Below are 26,769 nucleotides of genomic sequence, written 5' to 3'. Positions count from 1 at the left end.
CTTACCTCGCTTGCAACCAAATTCAAGAATCCAACAAACCTTTGCCTCGCGAATTCGTGTCCGCAATCCTCAAATCTAGTCATAAACAATTCAATATACTCAATACAAATCGTAAGGATTAATTCCGTATGAATTTGCTAATTCTTCGAATTAAAATCCGAAATTCATCTAAAAAATTAATAGTAGGGCCCACGTCTCAAATCTCGGAAAAACTTACGAAATTCGAAGCGACCAGCTTTCCGCAGGAGAGGCTGCACACCTCCAGTCACCATTTTGTAGGTACGATTACACTAGATTTTGCCAAGAACCTGCTGCTTTCAACATGCTCTAAACGATTTGAATTTCGTTTGAAACTCACCCGAGCCCCTCGGGACCATATCCAAATATCCCAACAAGACCCGTAACATAATACAGACTTACTCGGGATCTCATATCATGTCAAACAACGCTGAAATTACAATTCACAAATCGATTCGAATTTTTAAATTTTCAAACATTTTAATTTATAAATCTTGTGCCGAAACATATTAAATGAATCCGGAATGACTTCAAATTTGGCACACAAGTCATAAATGACATAACGGAGCTATTCAAATTTCCAGAATCGGATTCCGGCCCCGATATCAAAAAGTAAAATCCGTGATCAAACTTTTGTAAATCTTTAGCCTTTAAATTACTAGTTTCCATTAAATGGCCATAACTTGAGTTAGGGACCTCCAAATTAAATTTTGGGCATACGCCCAAGTCCCAAATCACGATACGGACCTACCGAAACTGTCAAAATATTGATTCAGGTCCGGTTGCTAAAAATATTGATCAACGTCAATTCAGTTGAGTTTTAAGGCTCTATTTCACATTTTAATTCATTTTTCACATAAAAACTTTCTGAAAAATTATACAGACTGCGCACGCAAGTCGAGGAATGATAAATAGTACTTTTCGAGGTTTTTGAATATAAAATTAATTATTAAATTTAAAGATGATCTTTTGGATCATCACAATGCGGGATACTTTGTGCATCGGGTTATCCATTTTAAAAGGTAAAGAGTGTCACATAAATTGAGAAAGATAGTATTTCATTTGTCTCCATTTTAATGGATAAGATCCCAAGTTAATGTATTTTTTCTTTCTTTTATTTTTGGAAAAAAAGCTTCAAAATATTCTTCTTAACTATGCAAATCTAGTGGGCGTTTGGACATAGGAATTGTAAAATTCTAAAATAGGGGGAAAATATTTTTCAAGTGAAAATGGTATTTGAAATTTAGAGTTGTGTTTAAACATGAATATAAAATTGGGTTGTTTTTGAAGTTTTGTGAGTGATTTGAGTGAAAAGTTTGAAAAACAGCTTCTTGCAGTTTTTTAAATTTTCGAAAATTTTCAAAATGCATTTTCAAGTGAAAATTGGAAATTTTATGAACAAATGCTGATTTCGAAAAAAGTAAAAAAAATTTGAAAAAAAAAAAAAAATTTCTTATGTCCAAACGGGCTCCTAATCATTCAGGCCCTTCTTTGATTAAGATAAGTTTTTTGTTGTTTAATTTTAAGTCTCATGTTGAACAGATAGCGATTCGTGGTGCTAATCATTCTCGTTAGTGGTGAATGATAAATGTAGGCCAATTTGGTAAAGGTAGGCCCAATTTTGACCCCAACTATGAAAGGCAAAAATTTGCCATTTGGCATAGTTCTAGCCGAATACCATCAAACAAATTAAAGAGAAATGGCGTAGGATAGCCACTTTTTAATGTGGTATTTAATTTTTATCCATTATTTTTAATACTAAGTAAAAATAGTCACTACTTTATTAAAATTAATACGAAAAAATAATTTTACCCTTTTCTCATGAGTGTTGTGAAAATATTAAGGACGTGGTGTCCTTAATATTTACACACGACTCATGAAGTTAAGGACATGATGTCCTAAAGTTTAATAACAGAAGGTGCAAATATATGACACTTTGTCCTTAATATTTTCACAACACTCATGAAGTTAAGGACATCATGTCCTTAATATTTACACAACACTCATGAAGTTAACGACACTGTGTCCTTAACATTTACACTGCACACATGAAGTTAATGACACCATGTCCTTAACATTTACACTGCACATATAAAGTTAAGGACATGATATCCTAAAGTTTAACAATAAAAGGTGCAAATACATGATACTTTGTCCTTAATATTTACACAACACTCAAGATGTTAAGGACATCATGTCCTTAATATTTACACAACACTCATGAAGTTAAGGACATCATATCCTTAATATTTACACTGCACATATGAAGTTAAGGACAGGATGACCTAAAGTTTAAAACAAAAGGTGCTAATTTAGGACACTTTGTCCTTAATATTTACACAACACTCATGAACTTAAGGACACCATGTCTAGCACAGGGGTATTTTCGTCCGAGCAGATAAAAGTTTATTAAAGTATTGGTTAAAGAGTAAATATATTTTAAACAGTGGCTTAAGAGTAAATAAAACTCTAATTAGTGGCTAACTATGCACTCCCCCCTTAAAGAATGAGTAGTTCTTTTTTCCTTCACATATTTGACGAGAAGTATATTGCCTAGTTAGGTGGTAATTAGCAAAAAGTACATGTTCTTGAGTATGTTTGTACCTTGTATTTTATGTGATTTTGATATATATTTCATGGTTATTGTACTAATTTATGCTCATTATATATTTATTATGTGTTGGGACTTGTTTAGATGAAAGTTGATAGAAAATAGATGATTTGGCGCGAAAAAGATCGAAAACACAAGAAAAAAATAGTTGAAGGCAGCTCGTCCAACTGCCTTGCGCTTCACGTGTGAGGCTGGCGAGCCATGAGGGATGGCCTTACACAAAACAGTAACTTCAGTAGAATGCGCGCTAGCGCGGGAAAGAAAGAAGAAAGAGAGTTGGGCGCTCATTCGCAGTTCACGTGTCGTGCGCGGGAGAGATGCGGTCCTCAGTTTTCTAGCTGACTTGGGATTGGACTAAAACATTTCCTACACCTATAAATACACCGTAAACACGATTTTTATAGATCCTTCGACCTAGGGAGAGCAAGGAGCGGTCGCATGGAACTTGAAGTTCATCTTTTCTTCTGTCAAACTTGGTGATTTTTAAGTTTCTTTGGATGATTGGTCGTTTGACTACTGACGAGGTCAATATGTATTGGAATTTCCTGCTCGTACTCTGTCAAATTCTAGTATAGTTTAAGATATCATCCCACAGAGACTGGATAATCTATGCTACAGACTTTTAATATTTTAACTACTATTTGAGAGAATCAAATAGATGAAAAATGAGTGAGGTTTTAAACTTGTTAATTACTTAAACAAAACAAATAACTTTTGAAAGATTTATACTTTTAAAAAGGAGTTAGAAATCATTGAATTCACTTGATAATATTACTATAATAAAATCTCAATTTTTACATTTATTTCTTTAAAGAATAATTTCTTATTTCTAATACAATTATATTTTACTCACTAAGAAATATTTTTCTTGCTTGAATTGTACTAAAAGAAAGTAAAAATTTTGTGAGAATATTTTTATTAAGGATCAATAATCTTGCCTACAACAATTCCTCCGTGAGAATTAAAACTGAGGCAAGCACTATTACTGACTTGAAATAATAGTTTACTGAAAAATTACTTTCACTCTACTATTTTATTCATCGGTTATTAAATATTAATTTTGCTCTGCGAGAATTACAAAATTAATATATGAATAACTTTGAGATAAAATATATAGACGTGATAATAGAGTAATTAAAAACCATCATTTCAGCACAATATGAAATGTAAATAAAACGTTTCAACCCAAGAATATATAAAAACTGAGATAGTATTATAAAATATATCAAGCTTCATCAACTATCCCAACGAAAAGAGATTACTCCATTATGGAGTAAGAAAAGCTAAAAAAAAGATATTTAGAAGACTAGAAATATTTAAAAGACTAAGAAAATATTTTTACTACAAAAAAAGAAGACCAAGACTATTTCTTGTCTTACGAAATATTGGATATCCTTATACAAAGAGAGCTTGCTATTTATAGAAAAAGATGAGTAGCTTTTGTCATGTTCCACTTTTGCGTGAAATCCATGTATGCGAAGTGATCTTTGTATACGTAGATGCAATATATGCAACTATGGCACTTGTGCTTCACTCTTGACTTCATGAGTTAGTCTTGCAAATGTAGGTTCCATGTATGTATGCAAATGTGACCTTTGCAAATATAGATTCCACACATGCATCTATGACTCTTTTGCTTCCATTCTTGACTTCATGAGTTAGACTTGCAAATGTAGGTTCCATGTATGCAAATGTGACCTTTGCGTATATAGATTCCATATATGCATCTATAGCTCTTTTGCTTTCATTCTTGACTTTATGGGTTAGACTTGCAAATGTATGTCACGACTCAAAATCCACTAAAGGTCGTGATGGCGCCTAACACCGCCGTCAGGCAAGCCAATAGTAATTGATCACTTAATTATTTATTTTAGTATTTTAAAATCATAATTTTTATTAATTAAATAATATGAAATAGAATTTACATGTTAAAGGATAATATTTACACGAACTACAATAATGAACAACCCGTAGGAACTCCCAAAATTCGGTGTCACAAGTGCATGAGCATAAATTAGAAAATATAATAAAATACAACATCTGTTGGGAATACAAATTAGATAGAAGAATATAAAATAACTCTGATGAAGACTCTGCAGGCTGCGGATCGTAACATGAAATGCAGCTCACAGTAAAATCCCCGCAATAGCCGCGCCTCGGCGCCCAGAAGACCACCAGACATATATGTACCTGCACAAAAAGTGCATCAAGTGTAGCATGGGTACGTAAATCAATGCGTACCCAGTAAGTATCTAGCCTAACCCCAGAGAAGTAGTGACGATAAGTCGACATCAACACTTACTAGTGGTCCAATAAGACAACTACAGTAGAAGTAAACAGGTGTGAGTCAGAGTAATAAGCAAAATAACCAGTATAATACGTGGCACAATCCCCCTCTCAGCAATAACTCAAACTCCCAGCTAGTAGTTACCTCCTCAATCGGAGTATATATATTTTGGACCTTACCAAATAGGTCGTCACAGTTCAATCTGGAAAAGCTCACAGATATGTTAGCTTCTTGCCAATTATTACGCACGATTTCGTAAGAATATTTTATAGAAATGCCGAGGCATACAACCCGATCCAACATAACATTGCCGAACCATAGATACATCTATTTTATTGACGAGGCGAATGGCCCGCTCCCATGAGAGTGTTGTACATAATCCTGCTGAGGCGTACGACCTGATCCATCATAATGTGCACACTGCCGAGGGTCGAACGGCACGAATCATAGATGTATCTATCCTGCCAAGGCGAACGGCCCAATCCCATTAGAATAAGAAGTTTTGACAGGTCCTTGACCCCACTCACGAATAGACGTGTGAGTTATAAATTTTAAGGGAAACCTTTCGATGAGAACACATAACGCGGGAGAAATTCGTAAGAGGAGTACAATTATTTCGCGGCTAATCATGAAGCCCGTCAAATCTCTACAATAACAAGTCTATCACTCTACACTAGTCTAGTCTCAAGTCGCAACGTAAAATAAAGGAATATAATAGGCAAGAGACAACTCAAATAGTACAGTTATAGCATGGTGGGAACTTAAGTCTACCCAGACATAATATGAATCTAGGTACGCACGGACTTTCGTTACCTTGTGCGTACGTAGCCCCCGCAACAAGTAGCACATAAAAAATACATTTTCTTCAATACGGGTTACATTGCACTTTATGAAAATATGAAAATCATGAAATGATTAAGTTGTTATTTTGAAGAATGTAGTGTGCACGAAGTATGAATTTGATTGGTGGTGTTAAGGCAGAGTTACTTCTTTTGGTGTTGTTGTGCTAATGGGGCATGTGTCTTTTCGCCCGTTTGGGTAGTGCAATTTAGATTTGAGCAAAGTGGGCGACTCTCAAGAAGGTTCTAATGGGTTCGAGATTTATAAATAGCAATTGAGAATTTTTCCGGACTTGTGCATGGATAGAATATGAGATTTACATTTGATGATGCCGGGACTTGCAGTAATTTGTATGACTATGAATTCTACATTCCAGTATAAGAAAGGTAAGAGAACAATTTTAAGTTCACATAAGGTCATTTCAGAGTGGGTGTCTCGGTTGTGGTATTTATGAGGGGTAATTATGATGTGGTGAGACTTTACAGATGTTTTGGTGGCAATATTCTTGGTTTTGGTGATCTGCGTGGCTTGGTCGAGTTAGAGGAATTCAGTTCTGATAGCTCGGTTATGTGCAAATGAATTTCAAAGTGTTCTTGATAGTTTGAACCAGATATTTTCTTCCGGTGTAGGGAATGTGTTGTGTATTGTCGTTTCCTCCTGTAAGGAAGAAAAAGGAAGGTTTCTAACTAATCGAGTATGTAATTTGTTGGTGACTTAGAGTTGATAACGAGATTCTCGTGCTTTTCACATGATGGCATGATAGATGTGGTGTGTTGTGTGGGGTTAAGATTTATATGTACAAGATGGCAATTCAGTCTTGAAGGGAAGGTCACAAAGTTTGGACAGAATGGTCAGTTTTAGATATTTAGATGAATGTTATAATTGCTCGGTAATTCTTGAGAAGGGTGCGCATTTCAGAAGGCGCATTGTGTTTTGACTTACGCATATTCATCGGTATTGCAGTACTCACATGGTTGATCAACTACCGATATTCAGATTTTTTCTATGTGGCACGGGGGAATTATAGAAGTATCCCTCATGGGATGATTATGCATGAAAGATGTGTTAGTCATTTGAGCGCTGAAGTAGGTATCAGTTACGATGATTTATGCATTCTATGAATCTGAAGACTGGGAGTTCTCAGAAACATATTGTTTTAGGGTTGCAACCTGTTTGAGGTGAGTATTTTATTTAAACTCAGTGGAGGTATTAGTTGCGTTAATTATTTGTGATAGCAACATGCTATGAGTGTGCATATATGTGAGGTTTGAGCCCATGTACGGGCATCGGGGCAAGTATTCATACTCAGAAGAATGCTTAGGCTATGATATGCCTAGAGTTGACTGTTAAGCTTAAAGTTATAATGTTCTCATATTTGTACCATTGTTGAGAATTATCTAGGCTATACTTGAGATTACAAAGAGGTTAATTCCCTGAATAAACTTGGTTGTTACTATTTTTGCGATAACTTGCCGATTTGAGCTGTGATAGCACACTTTGTTCACATGCCTACACTATGGCATATTATTTATACCAGTCCAGGAGCATGAGAATCTTATTTCATTATCACATACATGTGTATTTGTTTAATTGCTCATGTATGATATGCTTGGACTGGAGGCCTGTGACCTTGCCCGGGGATTTATATCATTGACACTTGAGTTGTCCGTGTCGCACGTGAGTTGTCCGTGCAGTGTGTGGGAATTACATTTCTTTGATAATTCATCTGATTTCATTGTTTTCCTTCCTCTACGATAAAAAAAATAATAATTATTTGAGCAACGTATTTGAGGAATTGTGCACATGCACGTACGGTTATCCTCTTCACGAAATTTGAGGAATTGGTTGTAAATATTAGGTTGTGTTGGGGTTGCAAGTCAATAAAGTGGTTGTATTTGATGAGATGAGGTCATTAGACCTAGAATGAGTACTATCAGATTATATTACTGTATATTTGGGAGGATAATATCGAAAGTCGGCTTAGAAAGTGGTTATAAGATTCTGCGTGTTTCTTTCATTATCGACAATGTATGAAGGTTTTGGGAACGAGGTTTTGTTTGATATGGGGTTTAATACTAGTACTTGGTTAGTTTTGAGTAGTTACTGTGATCAGAAATGGTGTCGCGAGTATGCGAGTTGTGTAGTATGTTATGTGATTATATCTCAGGTTATGGTTAAGGATTAATACAGCTTGTTCAGACTTATAAAGTGTGTAGATGTGAGATTCAGGTGTTGAAAAAAAATTCTGAATGTCGGAAATTGAATTATAAGGTTTATGGGCTAAGGTTAAATTAATGATTTTCAGCTATGTTGTCAGGCCTATACATAATAGAGTGACGTGGGATTACCCCCGAGAATGTGCGTGGTAGGGCTGAACAATGATTTAAAGGCTTAGGAACAACTCTTGTCACGTTCGAGAACAAACATATATTTTAGTGGGGGAGAATATAACGACCCAACTTGTCATTTTGAACATTTATGCTCCTTTCAACTATTTGAAGTCTTGAATAGTTTCGTATGATGTATTATGATGTGTGTGAATCGTCGGTTTTGATGTTTAAGGTATTTCGGGATTAGTTCGGAAGAATAAATTTCATATTGGAAACTTAAATGAAAAGGGTTGACCGGTGTTTTGACTTTTGTGCAAACAACTCCAGAATAGAGTTTTAATGATTCCAATAACTCTGTATGGTGATTTTGGACTTAGGAGCGTGTCCGAAAAATTATTTGGAAGTCCGTAGTTAAATTGGGTTTGAAATGACTAAAATTAGAAATTTAAGTTTGAAAATTTGACCGGGAGATAATTTTTTGATATCGGGGGTCGGAATCCGATTCTGTAAAATTTAAATAGGTCCATTATGTCATTTATGACTTATGTGCAAAATTTGAGGTCAATCGGACTTGATTTGATAGGTTTCTGCATCGAATGTAGAAGTTGGAATTTCTTAGTTTCATTAAGTTTGAATTGAGGCGCGATTCGTCGTTTCGATGTTGTTATATGTGATTTGAGGCCTCGAGTAGGTCCGTAATATGTTTTGGGACTTGTTGGTATGTGGACGAGGTCCCGAGGGTCTTGGGTGAGTTTCAGGGTGGTTTCGGACCATTTTTAATTGCTGGTTTTTGTCTACAGAGGTGTGCATCGCGATCGTGAACATTTGGTCGAGTTCGCGAAGAGAAAACAACAGTTTGGGGCCTTGTGAATCGCGGAAGCTCTTTCGCGATCGCGTAGAACAAAATCTCTGCTGCACTGACCCAATTTTGGAAGCTTATATCTCATAATCTATATAAAAAAATGGAGATGATCGAAAAATGAAAGTTGTAGACCTTGATGTCCAGTTTTCAGAAAGACTAACCATTTGGCATTTGAAGTTTTATACAAAAAGTTATGACCGTTATACTAGAGGTTGTCTGGAAGAGTTGGGGAGTTTGTTCTTCGCGATCGCGAAGGGCAATTTTTGGGGCTGGAAAATTTTGTGCTTCGCGATCGCGAAGAGTAAATGCCTGGGCAGAAGCTATATTTCGAGATTTTGGCCATTTTAACATATTTGGAGTTATGGAGCTCGGATTGAAGCGATGTTTTAGGCGATTTTCACCATATAGATTGGGGTAAGTGATTCTAACTTAGTTTTGGTTAAATTATATGAATATATTGTTGTTTTAATCATTAAATCAGTGTTTTGGGTTGAAAATGTTAGAAAATTTCATAGACTTTAATTGAGGATTTGAAAGCCGAGTTGTGGTCGAATTTGAGTAATTTTGGTATGGTTGGACTCGTGGTTGAATAGGTTGTCGGATTTTGTGAGTTTTGTTGGATTCCGAGATGTGGGCCCCACTAGCGATGTTTTAGTGTAATTTCAGATTTTGGGAGAAAATTAGTATTTTCATATGAAATTAATTCCTATAATTTATGTTGACTGAAAATAAATGAATTTTGACTAGATTCGAGTCGTTCGGAAGTTGATACACACAAAATGAAATTTTCAGAGCATTGTTTAGCTTGCTCGATATTGGACTCGACTTGTTCGAGGTATGCAACTCTTCTAAACTTGGAGCTGAGGGTATGAACCCTGATTATACGTGTTATGTGTTTGGTATTGAGGTGACGCTCATGTTAGGTGACAAGCGTATGGGCGTGCACTGTGTGAACTGTGACTCCGTTATTTCTGTGGTATTGTGTAGTTACCTGAACTTATCTGTAATCATAAAATCTCTACATACTGGAGTTATCGTATTGTGAATCATGTTAGAACCCATGTCCAGACTATATGCTTATCCTGTTGGGACCCACCGAAGTCATTACTATTGTTGAGTTAATTGCTTACATTGCAATTTCATACTCAGTCATATTCATTTATTGCATATCATATCTCAGTCTCTGTTGTTATTTATTAATACATCATATCATCATTTTGGGCTAGTTTCATGACATTGTGAGCCCGAGATACTGGAGATATTGATGACTGAGTGAGGCCGAGGGCCTGATTTTAAGATATTGATACTATAGCACGTGAGTTGTCTGTACAACATGTGAGTTGTCAGTGCGGATCCAGATATTGATACTATAACACGTGAGTTATCCGTGCAGCACGTGAGTTATCCGTGCGGATCCAAATATTGATACTATAGCACGTGAGTTGTTCGTACGGATTATAGCGTTTTGGCTGAAGAAGCCCTCCGGAGTCTGCACACACCCCCAATGAGTGTAGGTACCTATTAAGTGCGAGTGCGAGTGATTGGGAGGACTGAGTTGATTAATACTCTGAGAGTATGCATATAGTTGTTCACTATGTTGTACTGCATTGGCATGCACACTTGACATACAAGCATAAAGACATATTTTTCTCATGTTGTACGGTATCACATCATTCATGACTTCTCATACACATTGACATGTAGGCATAGAGATGTACTTTTCCTCATGCCATTTGATAATGAAACATTTACCTGTTGAAAAGTTTCTGAAGGAAAATCACAAATTTTAAAACTTACTCATATTTTGGTGTTTTCGGTTAAAGATTTGGGTTTTCACTTTTATACTTGAAAAGCATGTCTATTTTCTGGAACTGTGAATGAGCTAAACATTTTATTTCTGAGTTATTTCCTGTACCACTTTTGTTATATTGTTATGAGCTGTTGTTGTACTTTGATCGTGTTCCAGCTCGTTACTACTTTCAACCTAAGGTTGTGTTTGTTACTTATTGAGTACATGCGGCTGGTTGTACTCATACTACACTTCTGCACCTTGCGTGCAAAATTTTGACGATGATGTTGCTGTGTACGACGGGAGCTGGATCTGAAGATGTACATGTGTTCCATCTATTTCACCCTCTTGTTCATGGTAGCTTTAGAATTTTTAATCTGTTCATGTATATTCCAGACAAATGATGTATTTTTATTTCACACCAGTTTTGTAAATTCTAATCTTAGAAGTTCATGATTTATACTACCAGTCCTTGAGGAGTGTATTAGAGTTAGTTAAATATTAATTGAATCAGATTATTGTTATTTGGTTTACCTAGCAGGTGAGGTTAGGTGTCATCACGACTAATTGGATTTTGGGTCGTGACAAGGTGGTATCAGAGCCCTAGATTCATAGGTTCTAAAGTCATGAGCAAGTGTCCAGTAGAGTCTTGCGGATCGGTATGATGACGTCCATACTTATCTTCGAGAGGCTACATGACAATTAGGATAAACTCCCCATCTTTCTTTTATTATCGGGCGGAATTAATTCAGCTTGAAACATAACTCTTTGAATTCCTTCCACGCATTCTTATGCGCTACACAAGTCTAGTCTCAAGTCGCAATGTAAAATAAAGGAATTTAATAAGCAAGAGACAACTCAAATAGTACTGTTATAGCATGGCGGGAACCTAAGTCTACCCGGACATAACATGAATCTAGCTACGCACGGACTCTCGTCCCCTTATGCGTACGTAGCCCCCGCAACAAGTAGCACATAACAAATACATCACCTAGGGATAGTTTCCCCCTCACAGAGTTAGACAGGAGACTTACCTCGCTCCGAAGTTCCAAAACCGGCTCCAACGCCTCTCAAACACCTAAAATCGATGCCCGTCTCTTCAAAACTAGCCAAACAAATGTGCAAATCCATAAATATATACTATATTACCCATAGTTAATCAATTAATAACAATCCCCAACTTCGCTCGAAAAGTCGATAAAATCAACCCTCGGGCCCACATGCCCGAATTTCGAAAATGTTCGAAGATAAACTTCACCCATAACACCACGAACTAAAATATATAACTTATTCCAAATTCCATATCTAATTTCGTGGTCAAAATTTAAAAATTCCAAATTCTAGGTTTTCAAGATTGTGTAACTTATAGATTTGAAAGATCGTGTAACTTACGGCAATGAAGGTCCAAAAATGCCAATTGAAAGATCGTGTAACTTACAAATTTACACCATCATTGCCGTATGCTTCATATATGCTCATGTTTTATTACATTGTTTTATTGGACCTTTAGTAAGTTTTGATGTCGACCCCTCGTCACTACTTCTTCGGGGTTAGTCTAGATACTTACTGGGTACGCATTGATTTACGTACACATGCTGCACTTCTGCACTAAATGTGCAGGATCTGACAGGTTCATTTGATGATCACCTTGGCGCGTAGGCATACATGTGGAGGAAACTTTATGTGAGCTGCATTTCAGGCTATGCATCGCCGTCCACCGAATCTCCATTGTACTGTTTATTTTATTCTTTCTTACTACATTCGAGGCAGGTATTGTAATGTTATTGTACTCCTTAGAAAATTACGCATGCACTTATGACACCGGATTTTGGGGGTTCCTACTGGTTGTTCGTTATTGTAGCTCACGTAGTTATTATATTTTTACCTTGTAATTCCATTCTATACTATTTAAGTAATGAATATTATGATCTCAAAAGTAAAAAAATAAGTAAATAAATTGATAAATTAACGTTGGCTTGCCCGACGGCGGCATTAGGTGCCATCACGACCCATAGTAGATTTTGTGTCATGACAATTGACATCAACTTACAGTTCAACAAGACCTTCCAAACTCAAGTCATATTGCATCTGAAACGATAATCAAATCTTCATACCCCTCTTCATTTCAAGCAAACTCCTTTCTGCCATATTCAATCTTTCTTCGTACAGTAACCATCATTCCAAATAAAATTCATAGATCAAATCACCTTCCATCACGATTCCCAAACCATTCCACACTTTCTCAAGGCACGCGGCTAGTCCTCCACAGAATCTCTCACTTCGGTCAAACCATCTCCTTTAAGCAACTTCTCGACCTCCGCTTCTCATGCTTGACCTGCTAGTAATTCATCCGCCGCGAGACACCTCCCGCCATGTCCTTCCTCATACTTCGCCGCATGAATGTTGCCTCAAATCAAATCCATACATGTAGCACCAGAACTAAGGAATTTCTACCAACTCTAAACCTCCTAGAAGATCATCTTCCTCAAGCCATCAACATTAGAAATACCAATTCGATTCTGAACCGCTACACACCGCTATCTCTGACAACCGCCCCTCAGGCACCATTTCACAACACCCTGCCTCGAAGGCAAAATCCAAGAAGACCATAACACCGGCGAACCGTAATGCATTCAAACAATGATGGCGATACCGCATCAAAATGAAAATTTCACCACGCTCGAAAATATCAAGTCTCGTTACTTCATCAACCAAACTTGGACATCTATAGTCCGATTGCCTTTCCTCCGCTGGAATTAAATGCCGAACCCATTAATCATGCACTGAGAAATCATCTCTTCAAGCCATTGACTGCCTCAACACATAAACGAGCACCTTACCATTACACCAACATTGTGCGATAACAACGCATAAACATCATAGCAATCCGTGCACAGTCTCGAAACCATAGAAAATACAAATACTGAGCTGGAACAAAAGAACATCCTTCTGCAAGATGACGATAATCGTCTGCCTGAATAGGCATGGAAAACATCCTGCACCACGTCTGCGGTACCACTACAACTCCTCGACGCCCAATTGATAAAAAGCGCTTCGCGTCGCATAAGATTGAGTAGGAAGGAAATAAAGGCACAAGCCTCAATGGAATCAAACCGCATGATGAGGAAATCAAGAAGGAAAGTTCTCCTAACAGCCCTGTAGCCTTTTGAAGATAAGTACAAACGTCTCCGTACCGATCCGCAAGACTCTACTAGACTTGCTCATGACTCGTGAGACCTAAGTGAACCTAGCACTCTGATACCAAGTTGTCACGATCCAAAATCCAGTACAGGTCGTGATGGCGCCTAACACCACCGTCACGCAAGCCAATGGTAATTGATCACTTAATTACTCATTTTAGTATTTTGATATCATAATTTTTATTAATTAAATAATATGAAATAGAATTTACAGGGTAAAGGGTAATATTTACACGAACTACAATAATGAACAAACCGTAGGAACCCCCAAAACCCGATGTCACAAGTGCATGAGCATCAACTAGGAAATATAATAAAATACAACATTTGTCTGGAATACAAATTAGACAGGAGAATATAAATAAATCTGATGGAGACTCTGTAGGCTGCAGGCGGATCGTAACATGAAATGTAGCTCACGGTAAAGTCCCCGCAATAGCTGCACCTCGGCGCCAAAAAGACCACCAGGCATATATGTACCTGCACAAAAAGTGCAGCAAGTATAGCATGAATATGTAAATCAACGCGTACCCAGTAAGTATCTAGCCTAACCCCAGATAAGTAGTGACGAGAGGTCGACATCAACACTTACTAGTGGTCCAATAAGACAGATACAATAGAAGTAAACATGTGTGAGTTAGAGTAATAAGCGAAATAACAAGTATAATACGTGGCACAATCCTCATCTCAGCAATGACTCAAACTCTCAGCTAGTAGTTAGCTCCTCAATCGGAGTATATATATATTTGACCTTACCAAATAGGTCGTCACAGTTCAATTCGAAAAAGCTCACAGATATGCTGGCTTCTTGCCAATTATTACGCACGATTTCATAAGAGTATTTTATAGAAATGTCGAGGCGTACCACCCGATCCATCATAACATTGACGAACCATAGATACATCTATTTTATTGCCGAGGCAAACGGCCCTCTCCCATGAGAGTGTGGTACATAATCCTGCTGAGGCGTACGACTCGATCAATCATAATGTGCGCACTGCCGAGGGTTGAACGGCACGAACCATAGATGTATCTATCCTGCTGAGGTGAACAGCCCGATCCCATTAGAATAAGAAGTTTTGACGGCTCCTTAACCCCACTCACGAATAGACGTGTCAGTTATATATTTTAAGGGAAACCTTTCGATGAGAACACATAACGTGGGAGAAATTCGTAAGAGGAGTACAATTATTTTGCGGCTAATCATGAAGCCCGTCGAATATCTACAATAGCAAGTCTATCACCCTACATAAGTCTAGTCTCAAGTCGCAACGTAAAATAAAAGAATTTAATAGGCAAGAGACAACTCAAATAGTACAGTTATAGCATGGCGGGAACCTAAGTCTACCCGGACATAACATGAATCTAGCTACGTACGGACTCTCATCACTTTGTGCGTACGTAGCCCCCGCAACAAGTAGCACATAACAAATACATCACCTAGGGGTTGTTTCCCCCTCACAGAGTCAGACATGAGACTTACCTCGCTCCGAAGTTCCAAAACCGGTTCCAACGCCTCTCAAACACCTCAAATCGATGACCGTCTCTTCAAAACTAGCCAAACAAATGTGCAAATCTATAAATATATACTATATTACCCATAGTTAATCAATTAATAACAATCCCCAACTCCGCTCGAAAAATCGATAAAATCAACCCTCGAGCACACGTGTCCGGATTTCAAAAATATTCGAAGATAAACTTTACCCATAACACCACGAACTAAAATATATAACTTATTCCAAATTCCATGTCCAATTTCGTGGTGAAAATCCAAAAATGCCAAATTCTAGGTTTTCTACCAAAAATTCCAAATTTCTACTAATTTTCATGTTTAAATCCATATACAAACCATGTATTTAACTTGTAATAGGTGGGAATCACTTACTTTGCATTGCTTGATGAAAATCTCCCCTTGAAGCTCTCCAAAATCGCCCCAACCAAGTGAAAATAAAAGAAAAGGGGCCAAATTCCGTTCTTAAAAGAACACACTGTCCAACGACCTCTCGCACCTGCGGCTACTTGACTGCTTCTGCGATTCCGCAAGTGCGGCCAAAATACCGCTTCTGCGGTCGCCCTTCAGCCCCCCTGCCTTCTCATCTGCGTACAGGACTCCGCTTCTGCGGAGTCGCACCTGCGACCAAGAATCCGTTTCTACGGTCCCGCAGGTGCGACACAAACCTCGCACCTGCGCCTCCAGCCTGCCTCACTCTCTACCGCTTCTGCGACCACTAGGCTGCTTCTACGGTCATGTAGATGCGGGTAAATCTTCGCATCTGTAGCTAATGCCAGTCCCTTCCCATTTTGCTTATGCGAGCTCGACCTCGCCTCTGCGATGTCGCTTCTACGACCAAGACATCGCAGAAGCGATCACACCAGCTGTGCCCAGCTTTAGCATTTCTTAAGTCCAAAAATCAATCTGTTAACCATGTGGAATCCACCCGAGGCCCTCGAGACCTTAACCAAATATACCAACACGTCCCAAAATGCAATATGAACTTAGTCGAAGCCTTAAACCACGTCAAACAACATCAAAATCATGAATCACGCTTCGAATCAAACTTATAAATTTCCAAATTCTGTATCGTGTGCCGAAACATATCAAATCAATCCGGAATGACTTCAAATTTCGCAAACGAGTCACAAATAACATAACAAATCTATTCCAAGGTTCGGAACCCCGAACAGACATCGATAACATCAAAATCCGCTTCAAACCAAACTTATAAAATTCTTAAACCTTTAAAATGCCAACCTTCTATAATAAGCGCTGAAATGCTCCCGCGTGATCTGATACTCAACCCGAATATACGCTCAAGTCCGAAATCATCATACAAATCTATTGGAACCTTCAAATCCCGATTCTGAAGTCGTTTACTCAAAGGTAAAATCTTAGCCAATTGTTCCAACTTAAAGCTTCCGAAATTCAAATTTTCTTTCCAAATCAATCCCGAACTTCCCGAAATTAAATTCTGACCATACGTACAAGTCATAATACCTGAAGTGAAGCTACTCAGGCCTCAAACCGCCGAACAACATGCTAGAGCTTAAAACGACCGATCGGGTCTTTACGACATGTATGTTCCATGTATGTGAATGTGACCTTGTGTATATAGGTTCCACATATGCAACTATGCTCCTTTTCATCTTTAATTATCTCTTTCCATAAGCCCATATGTATATTCCACAATTGTGAATATGAAGATGATGTGTGTAACTGTGGCTTTGCTTCATTCTCTTATCTTTTAGCCTTTTTTCTTCTTTTTCATAATTTCTTCTTCCTACAATATTTGTTAGAAAATATGCGAGGATAGGATATCATTATTCATATTTTAATTTTAAAACTTATTTTTTACATATGAAATTACATGAATAATTTATATCCATCAACTACCATGTCTATATGGAGTTAAACTTCACGTTCTAGGATTTTGGTTCTTTCATGACTATTGTTGTTTGAATATTGATTTGGCTTATTAACATGCCGTATTAGTTTATTTGTTCAATCCTATGCTTATTTATTTGATTGTTTAATCACCAATTAAATACTATCTATGAATCTAGTGTTGAACTCGTGAGAGAAAATTTTAGGTTGCAAAGAGCATTGAGCTGAATAATTTCGTGATTAGAATAGGGATATATCTAATAGTCTTGCTCAGTTGAATGATGTGCTTTATTCATTGTTGATAGATTCGCTAAATAAAGGGTTGATATATTTTGAATAGACGATTAGTACTGCAGGAGCATGCTAGTCATATTTATATTCTGGTTAACTAGTAAACTAGATAAATTAAGAAGTTGAATCAGTTGAAGAATACGATAGGACCGCTAGATAGCCCATAACCCTCAAGCATGAGGAAGTATTGTAAGTCGGACTCGTACCACCAAAAGGTCGGATATGATGGATGTGATCCTTCACTCTTAACCAGAAGTCTCGATTCAAGCTAAGAAAATAATAAAATTAATCTGAACTCATTTGCCATGGCTCAAATTGACATGTTTATATTGGTGTAGTGCTTCATTGCAGACCAAGCATAAGCTCACTTAACTCATGCAGAATAATAAACTCGTATATTATGGTGAGAACTACAATCAACCCTTTATATAACAGTCTCGCTTGTTTCAATATTTTTTAGCTTTTATAGTGAATGGTTGTTATACACCTATAAGAACATTTGATGTTTTAATATTTTTTGGTTGTTATATATAAAAAATTATTTAAAAATCAATTATTTTTCCTTTTTTAATGTTACATATAAAAGATAAGAAAATTATTCAAATTTAAAATCTCAAAAGATATGCATATTTCATAAATAAACGTATAAAGATTTAAACTCTTATGCACACATTTAAAAGCTACCTAGAAAAATAATTTTTTTAAAGATTGATTCAAGAACTTTGTAATTGTAGCTTGTTTCATAGATTTCATTCTCTTGCTAACGATATAACATTTGAATTGGCGCGCGTCCAAATTTTCTGCAAAAGGTATCTGATAGCTTTACCTTGTAGACAATCTAAGAGCTTAACAATTAAATCTTGTATCTAAATATTTTTTTAAAATTTATTCAATGGAAAAGATATCATGTGCAAATCTTCAAACTTATATCATATACATGATATAAACTTTGTTCAATGAAAAAGATTGTGTGCATATTTCTAGTTTTGGTAAGTGTATGATTAATGGTTAGAGGTTGGTAAGTTAGGACTTATTTGGGACATTTATGTAAGATTCCCGTTAAATAATTCGTGCACTTAAATTAAACTCTTTACAAAATTGTGAACTTAGAGGTCGTTTGGTTGGGAAACAAGTTATTACAGGATTAACTATTGGAATTAGTTATTCCGGAATTATTATCCTATTATCCCATAAGGATAAAAGTAATACTACAATCCCGGAATAACTAATTCAAGGATTAGTTATACCGTAATTTTATCCCAACTAAATATAAGATAAACTTATCTCAAATTTAATTTCGAAATTAATTATCCTTTTATCCCCAGTACAAATCGAGCCATGTTGAGGAGTATTAATGTTAAAGGAAACCTTTTATCTAGTGGTTTTGACAGCTATATTCTTCTAGAGATAAACAAAAGCTTGGACTTCCAAAGACAATCAAAAGGAAGTATTCATTTCGAAGAATATAACAGAATATTTGCTAAATAACATAGCACAACCAATTTCCTTAAAACAACTACTAAAGAGAAAACCAATGTCCCCCAAAAACCCAAAATAATAAGAGCAAAAAAAAAAGAGCAAAGATTTCTCTTCTTTTTTTTTCTTTCTTAGTGCGGGTTAGGGTGAGGAAAATGAGTACATCTTTTTCAACCATTCTCAAGAATTTCATTTGCAGCCATAAGGACGCTTCATTCCCAGACAGGTTGGAGTCGGTTATAAAAATCTAATTAGTAACTATAATTATAATGTTTAGTTGAGAGCCGTCTTCATCAGGAGATGGAGTAATCATCACAAGATCTTGATTTTCTTCATTAATAATCCAACATGAAATATTAACAGCCTTATTTCCTTCATTAAAACTCACTTTATCACCTTCCAAATCATCCCAACTTGCTGAAATTAATCCACCACTTTTAGCTATTAATTCAGATTCTTCCTTAATTATCTCCTCTCTAATACAAGTTTCCACCCTAATAACATTCTCAAAGTTAGTACTCTCTTTCACAAACAAAGTGAATTTTGAAGACAATTGTTTACCAAGTTTTCCCTCTGTTTCTCCAACACATTTTGATGCAAGATTTTTGAGGAATTTATCATTAATTTTCAAGAGATTTTTGGGAATCTTGAAAATTAGAGTTTGAGTGGTTTGATTTCTTGTGGTTAAGCTACTTGATATAGTTGGTAAAAAGCCAACTTTTCTTAGATTTGGAGTGTAAAATGCTGGAATTTTTGGTGCATCAATTTGTGAGATCAAATTGTTGTGAATTTGGGACCAATTTTTCAAGAAACTTGTCATGACAAAAGGATCTGCTAGAAAAAGGCTGCAACTTATCCCAATTGAATATCCTCCACACTTGAAATTTGTCACCTGAAAAATAGTTATTTCAAAGGTTAAAATTGAAAAGTGTATTACCAACGTTCCTACATCTTTTAATAATTTTAAGTGACTATTATTATTGGAAGAGTTAAAGGTGAATGTACTGCACAAGTTATAGGTTTTGAACTATCGGAATCAATGACTTTGGCTCAGACCATGCATATGTATTAATAAAATTACTAAATAAGTAGCAATTAGAACAAGCATCATATCGCTGCAAAGATAATTATAAGTAATATATTCAATAAAATTGGTTTATGTAGATAAAATATAAGATAGGTTACCTGCTACAATAGGTTAAAATATATAGATAATGGAAAAGAATTCTTATAATATTAGGTTATCTACAAAGTAACTTCAAGAAATTGTCCATAAAATGTGAAATTAGTAACGGATAAAATGAGGTAAATTACTTACTACAACAAGTTAAAGTATTTTGATAGTGCCAAAAAATCTTTATATTGTCTATGTAAATTGACATAGATACGGGTGTCAAATGGACGGGTTGGACTGATTTGGGGCGGGTTAAAATGGGTTGAGTCAATAAATAGGCTGGTCATTGACCCGCCCAAAAGTTACTTGGGTTGAGATGAATTGGGTCAAGATGGGCTAAAATTTGGGTCGTAACCCAACCCGCCCAATACTTATCAAGCTTTAAATAATATATGTTATTTTCTTATGAATTGTATAATTATTAAATAAGATTTTTTTTTCTTTTGTTATGGTGATGTATAACATATCAAACAAAACAAAAATTATTTCTATGATATTTTGAGCAAAGTAACTCATTGATTAATTTGGGCTAAAAATCAACCTGAGATGGGTTGGATCAAGATGAGTTGAGTTCAATAAATGAGCTGGTCAATAACCAGCCCAACCTTGGACAGGTTGGGTGAGTCAATTAGGCTTGGGCCAAATTTGGCATCCCTAGACAGACAAGAATCTTGTGAAACACTATGTGATTTCTTTTCAGATGTTTAAAGTCTTAATAGATAGAGTTACTCGATATTTGTGCTAGTAGAAGGTACAAATACACCATGAAATTAGTCAAGTGCATATAAGTTGATCCGAATACCACAATTATAAATAAAACATGGACAAGAATCTTGTGACATTAATTAACAAGAATTTAATCACTATGCTAAGTATATAATTGAACTTGCCTGGACATAGAAAAGGGGAGAAAACTGAGGATTTGTTTCATGAATATCTTCCCAAAAGACAAGCTCAGTTTCTACATTTTCCTTGTTTTTGAGATCAATAAAATCAGCCATATTTATTTGAGCATTAGCCTCAACCAATCTAACACCAGAATCATTTGAAACCAACTCCAAATCATTATTATCCTCTAATTTCCTTAGTCTTCCACCAAATAATGGACTTTCAACTATTGCCATTCCTAGTGACTCTTTAAACCAACCCGCAATTATCCATCCTGAATCCGCCTCTGATGCTTTGTTATAGTACAACACCATGTGAAATCGCCTTTGCAAATCGCCCGAGCAAAAATTTTCAGATACCGCGATTCGCCTTGATAACCGTGGATCGGTTATCTTCATTGGTATCACAGTTTGGATTGCTTCAACTTGCAATTTGGAGGAAAATTCTGCAGCTCCATTTCCATTGCAAGTTGCCATCTTTTAAGAGACTTGAGTGCAATACACTAGTTGAGTATGTACCTTTATATATAGGTAAATTGGGAAGTTAAAAATAATAGACAAAATTAAAAAATAAATGTTGATTTGAAAATATTATCTGCAAATAATGTATGTCTAGGACGCTTACTTGATTTTTTAGAAAAGTTAGAAGTATTTATTATTATTTTTCAGATTTACTTTTACTATTCCAATTAGTAAAGTGTTTTTAAGTGACATATTTAGAGAAAGATAAATGATATTTCAGACAAATACTCTTATAATAAGAGGTATGAAATCTAATACGTCGAAACTCATTCTAGCCCCTCGGTCACCTCTAAACTATTCCAACAAGTTCAAATACTCTATATGAACTTGTCCAACGGTTGAAAACACAAATTAAAGTACTGCAACACAAAACCAACTTTCAAGTCAAATTTATGAATCTTATGCTTCTAATTTTCATGCAGTTTTGCCGAATCGCATCCCAGCCTCTCGGATCCTAATCCGAACATACGTACACGTTTAAAATTATCATACGAACATATATGAATTTTTAAATTATAATTCCAAAACTGTTTACCCTAAGATATTGACTTTAGTCAACTCTATTAACTTAAGACCTACTGTTAAATGACTGTTAGGATGGACGGGAGATGGTATAAAAAAAATGAAACACACAAAAGGAAGAAAAAAGGACCCAAAAAAATTAATAATAATAGTACAGGTGATGGTGATCTGTCGCTTTTATGTCATAAATTGGGTCTCTGCAAAAGATTTCAGTCAATATATTACATTATCAAGATTAGTTTACTGATACACCTAACATCATTTAAGAAGTTTTGCTGTAAAAGTGGAAAAGTCTTTTTTTTCTTTCTTCTTCCTACAAGTTGTGTATCAATTTTTATTTCTGTTTTTTGGCTATAGATATATAAGTAGGCGTTTGGACATAAAAATTATAATTTTTGCAACCAAAAACAAAAAGTAGTATTTGGAGTTAAGTTGAAAATGGTATTTGAAATTTGAAATTATGTTTGGACATGCATTTCACGTAAAAACAAATGTTGCAGTTTTGTTAGTGGGGGGAAGAGAAATTTTTTAAAATTTTGAAAATTTGGTACCGTGAAAATCTCATTTTCGAAATTTTTTTAAAAACTTTCAAAATTTCATGAACAAACATATTTTTTGAAAAAAATAATAATAATAATAATTATTATTATTATGGACAAACTGGCCCTAAATACATTAGTTGTAATATGAGAGGGCATTAGCTATTGGAGTACTCTCTTCAAAATGGAGTACCTGTAACATTTAATACATAGTTAATTACAGCTATAATTTTCATGAAAGTTATATATATAATATATTCATTGATCTTTATGTTGCATAGTTATATATACTTATAGTATATCAAACAAAGATTTTTCTATATGTGCCCTTTTAGATTAAAGGGCAGCCCGGTATACTAAGCTCCCGCTATGCGCGGGATCCGGGGAAGGGCCGGACCACAAGGTTCTATCGTACGCAGTCTTACCCTGTATTTCTACAATAGGTTATTTCCATGGCTCGAACCCGTAATCTTCTATGCCCTTTTAGATTATTATTTTTTTTAGAAAGAGGAATGGATCTCGACCAATGAATCTTTAACCTATTAGAACCTGCTATATTTAAACAATGGTTAAGTTCATTCACTTGACTTTTTTAAAGGGTGTCCCAACCAAGCAGGACTCCGAGGCTAAATCTATTTTGTTATTCTTTTCGATCCACTTTAATTGATATTTTTTGGCTGTTTTCACATATATTAGAAATTCACCTTTTAATATTAATTAATAATGAAAATAGCCATATTAATTTTAATTTATTCATTAAAAATATAATAAATATTCCTACGCTTTTTACTCCATAGGGAGTATAATTGATGTCAACTCATTTTCGGAGTCAGAGCTTTGGCATGCAATTCTCTCTGGAATTCACCCTTCTTCGTGTTTAAGAGGGGGCCAAATGATAATCAATTCGCTTGGAATACGGCTTTTGTGCATGTCCATAGCCAGAATTTGAAATTTATTTATTCTGAATCTGTCGTGGAACCTATGGTTCGCAATTGAACCTAATACAAATATACTATTTAAGTAAAAATGACTGGATTCGGTCGAACCCGTACCTCATAATCTAGCTTCACTTCTTGTGTGTGTGTGTGTGTGTGTGTTGAGGGGATATATGCTACCCCTCCGGTCCACAATAAGTGATTTTTTTTGCTCTTTTTTGTGGTCCAAAATAAGTGATTTTTTCAGATTTCATGAATGAATTAATTATTTTTTTCTTACATTGCCTTTGAAGTAAATAGTGTTAGAGTATGTGTTAGGAGTGTTTATGTGAAGAGATAGGTTAATATGGTCAATTTTATTGTTAATTAATGTTAAAATGTGAATTTTTTAATCTGTGTGAAAATAGCTAAAAAATCACTTATTGTGGACCAGAGGGAGTAGGTTGGAGACAGGTGAACGTGAATACTTATAGCCCGTTTGGCCAAGCTGCAAAAATCAGCTTATTTTGAGAAGTATTTTTTTTCAAAAGTGCTTTTCTCAAAAGTATTTTTGGTGAGAAGCAGTTTGTATTTGACTAATTAATTTGAAAAGTACTCCTGAGCAGCAATTAGTATTTGGCCAAGCTTTACAAAACTGCTTCTAAATGTATTTTTCTCAAAAGTGATTTGGAGAGAAACTCATTTTTTCTGCTTCTCCAAAATTATTTATGTTTCTCCTTAAAATGACCTTTTTCTTTTTAAAAGCTTGGTCAAACACCTTAATTTTAGAAAAAAAATATTTTTGACCAAAACAAAAGTATTTTTGCCATAAAAGAAGCTTAGCCAAACATACTATTATTTGGTCATCAAAATGCAGATGCAGTTGACAACATTAATTGGTCATCAAAATGGAACAGACACAGACAGTAATGAGGCCTTTGAAAAAATCAATTATTTGTTGGAGTTACCAACTGCAGTTATTGTGCCGCTATGTTGATGGGGAAATATGATGGGTTCTAGCTGAAAACATTGCTGCTATCATCTTTTGGATTTAATTTATAAGTAAGTGATGCAATAAAAGAAATTACACTATCGGTATATTTTAACTGGTCAAAAATCTAGAATTTAAAATTTATGGGTTCTGAATTTTAACGACTTGGAGTTATCGAGTTCTAGATTTTATAATTTGTATATACAATCAAACTTTTATATAAGAACTTCGTTTGTTCAAAACACTTTTTGACTGCTACATGCTACAACGAAGTACTTTTATAGAGAACAAATATTATAACATAATATGACAAATTTGTTCCAAAGAAAACCTAACCGTTATAGTGAAGTGATGCTATAGAGGATGACTGTTATAGAAAAGTTTAACTGTATTCAAAGAAATTGTAAGATAAATATAGGGTTTGAGCGAAAGTTACTAGGTTCTACTGAATTTATAGAGTAAACGGTACATCCGCTCATGTTTGTTATAGGTGGTAATCTATAGTATTTTTCATGTTACTAGTCCCACTTTCATGAACAATTATCTTTTTTAGTAGACATGATTGTATAAAAATTCTTTTACATTATCAACTTAAAGAAGTTAAACTTTTTTAGGTCAAATGAAACATTACTCCCTCCGGTCCACAAAAAGTTTTTTTTGGCTTGTTTTTTGTGGTCCAAAATAAGTGATTTTTTCATATTCCAAGAATGAATTATTTATTTGTTTCCTACATTACCCTTGGAGTAAATAGTGTTGGAATATGTTTTAGAAGTGTTTATGTGAAGAGATAGTAAAGGTTAATATGGTTAATTCTATTGTTAATTAATGCTAAAAAGGAAATTTTTTAATATGTGTGAAAACAACCAAAAAATCACTTATTTTGGATCAAAAGGAGTACTATTAGAGTCACATTATCCAATGATGTTTTCATGTGGCGCGTAAAATTAGTTTTAGGTGATCTGTGAGAAGAAATATATATTAACCGTCATTATGTTAGTATTAATTATTTCTTGCATTTGGTTACAGTATATTATGCAAATTGACAATCTTTGTTATTAGATTATACACAACACTTGTAGAAAAACTTGGTATATTGGTTAAGCTAGTGTTTGCCTTAGTTCATTTCTTTACACTCCCCTCCAAAAGTATTAAACATATAATGTTGCAACCTTGCTGGTATATCAAAAGATACGCTGGAGAATATAGTTTTTTCAATTTAATCTATTTAAGTATTTAAAGTCCACTAGCTTGTTTATTCCATCCGTTATTGGAGTTCATATTTTCCTTTACTAATACAGATGGCAATGGGACTGTGCGGGTTTGAGTGTTAGCAGGGCAGATGTTGCAGGACGGGGCAGGTTCAATAGTCGCACGAGGGAGGACAGGTCACGGATTGGCAAAATAGACCCACAAAAAAGAGAATTTTAATTTAAAAAAATTGCGGGACAGGACGGGTTAACTCAGGTGAAGTGTGGGGGGTGGACATGGGTTTAAATACTATGCAGGGCAGGTGAACAAGGGTGGGGTGTGGGGCAGGTGGATGCGGGTTTAAATCCTATGCAGGGGCGGGTTGAAATTATGTGGGTTCCGACAAAACCCACCCTGCCCCACCTGCCATTCCTATTTCCCAGGACTTCTATTGACTATTAATCTGATTCTAGGTCTAGGGACTCCTAGCCGTAGCTGCCCAGGAAGGACAGCTCAAACTGCAATTGTCTTTCAAACAGGACCACAAGTGACGAACCATCTAAGACTAGGTTCTCGCAATTGTCTTTCAAACAGAACCACAAGAGGCAAGCGATAGAAGTACCGCTAGGTAGGGTGCAAGCTCCTACTTCATTGAAAACGGAGGCTTCCAACTAAGATTCATGAAGAGAAGAGAGAACCCGACATCGATACTTAGTCAATTTATTCCCTCTTGGACTCGCCGTACTTCCTTTGACTACTCCGAAGATATGGAAACATTTTGCACGTAGTCCTGGAATGGGAAGACAATTTGCCAAGTCCACTTGCAACACTCAAAATTGGATGTTACTCTCCATGTTTGCTCCATCTTTTTAACCATATGGTTATGGCTGCATCTGTGTCATGCCATTGGCTAATGATGCACTTACAGGTGAGAAAGACAAAC

The 26,769-nt window shown here is 35.7% G+C and overlaps 1 protein-coding gene across 1 annotated transcript; it reads right to left on the bottom strand.

The window, feature by feature from the left end:
* Positions 1-19,038: 19,038 nt before the first annotated feature.
* Positions 19,039-21,771, bottom strand: LOC104106728 (shikimate O-hydroxycinnamoyltransferase-like). The gene is made up of 2 exons (XM_009615339.4): positions 21,154-21,771; positions 19,039-19,981 (listed from the first exon to the last, which is right to left on the bottom strand). Exons 1-2 carry the CDS (start codon positions 21,625-21,627, stop codon positions 19,337-19,339), a joined length of 1,119 nt encoding a protein of 372 aa, XP_009613634.1. The 5' UTR covers positions 21,628-21,771; the 3' UTR covers positions 19,039-19,336.
* Between the last annotated feature and the right edge of the window lie 4,998 nt (positions 21,772-26,769).

Source organism: Nicotiana tomentosiformis, chromosome 12 (assembly GCF_000390325.3).
Source record: "Nicotiana tomentosiformis chromosome 12, ASM39032v3, whole genome shotgun sequence".
Lineage (NCBI taxonomy): Eukaryota > Viridiplantae > Streptophyta > Magnoliopsida > Solanales > Solanaceae > Nicotiana > Nicotiana tomentosiformis.
This window is presented reverse-complemented; position numbering and strand designations above follow the sequence as displayed.

Bases quoted from the DNA above. Each gene is read 5' to 3' on its own strand.
- LOC104106728 (XM_009615339.4), bottom strand. From the start codon at position 21,627: ATGGCAACTTGCAATGGAAATGGAGCTGCAGAATTTTCCTCCAAATTG. The intron at 19,982-21,153 runs GCAAGTTCAATT...ACTATTTTTCAG, and splicing joins CTCCCCTTTTCTATGTCCAG to GTGACAAATTTCAAGTGTGG.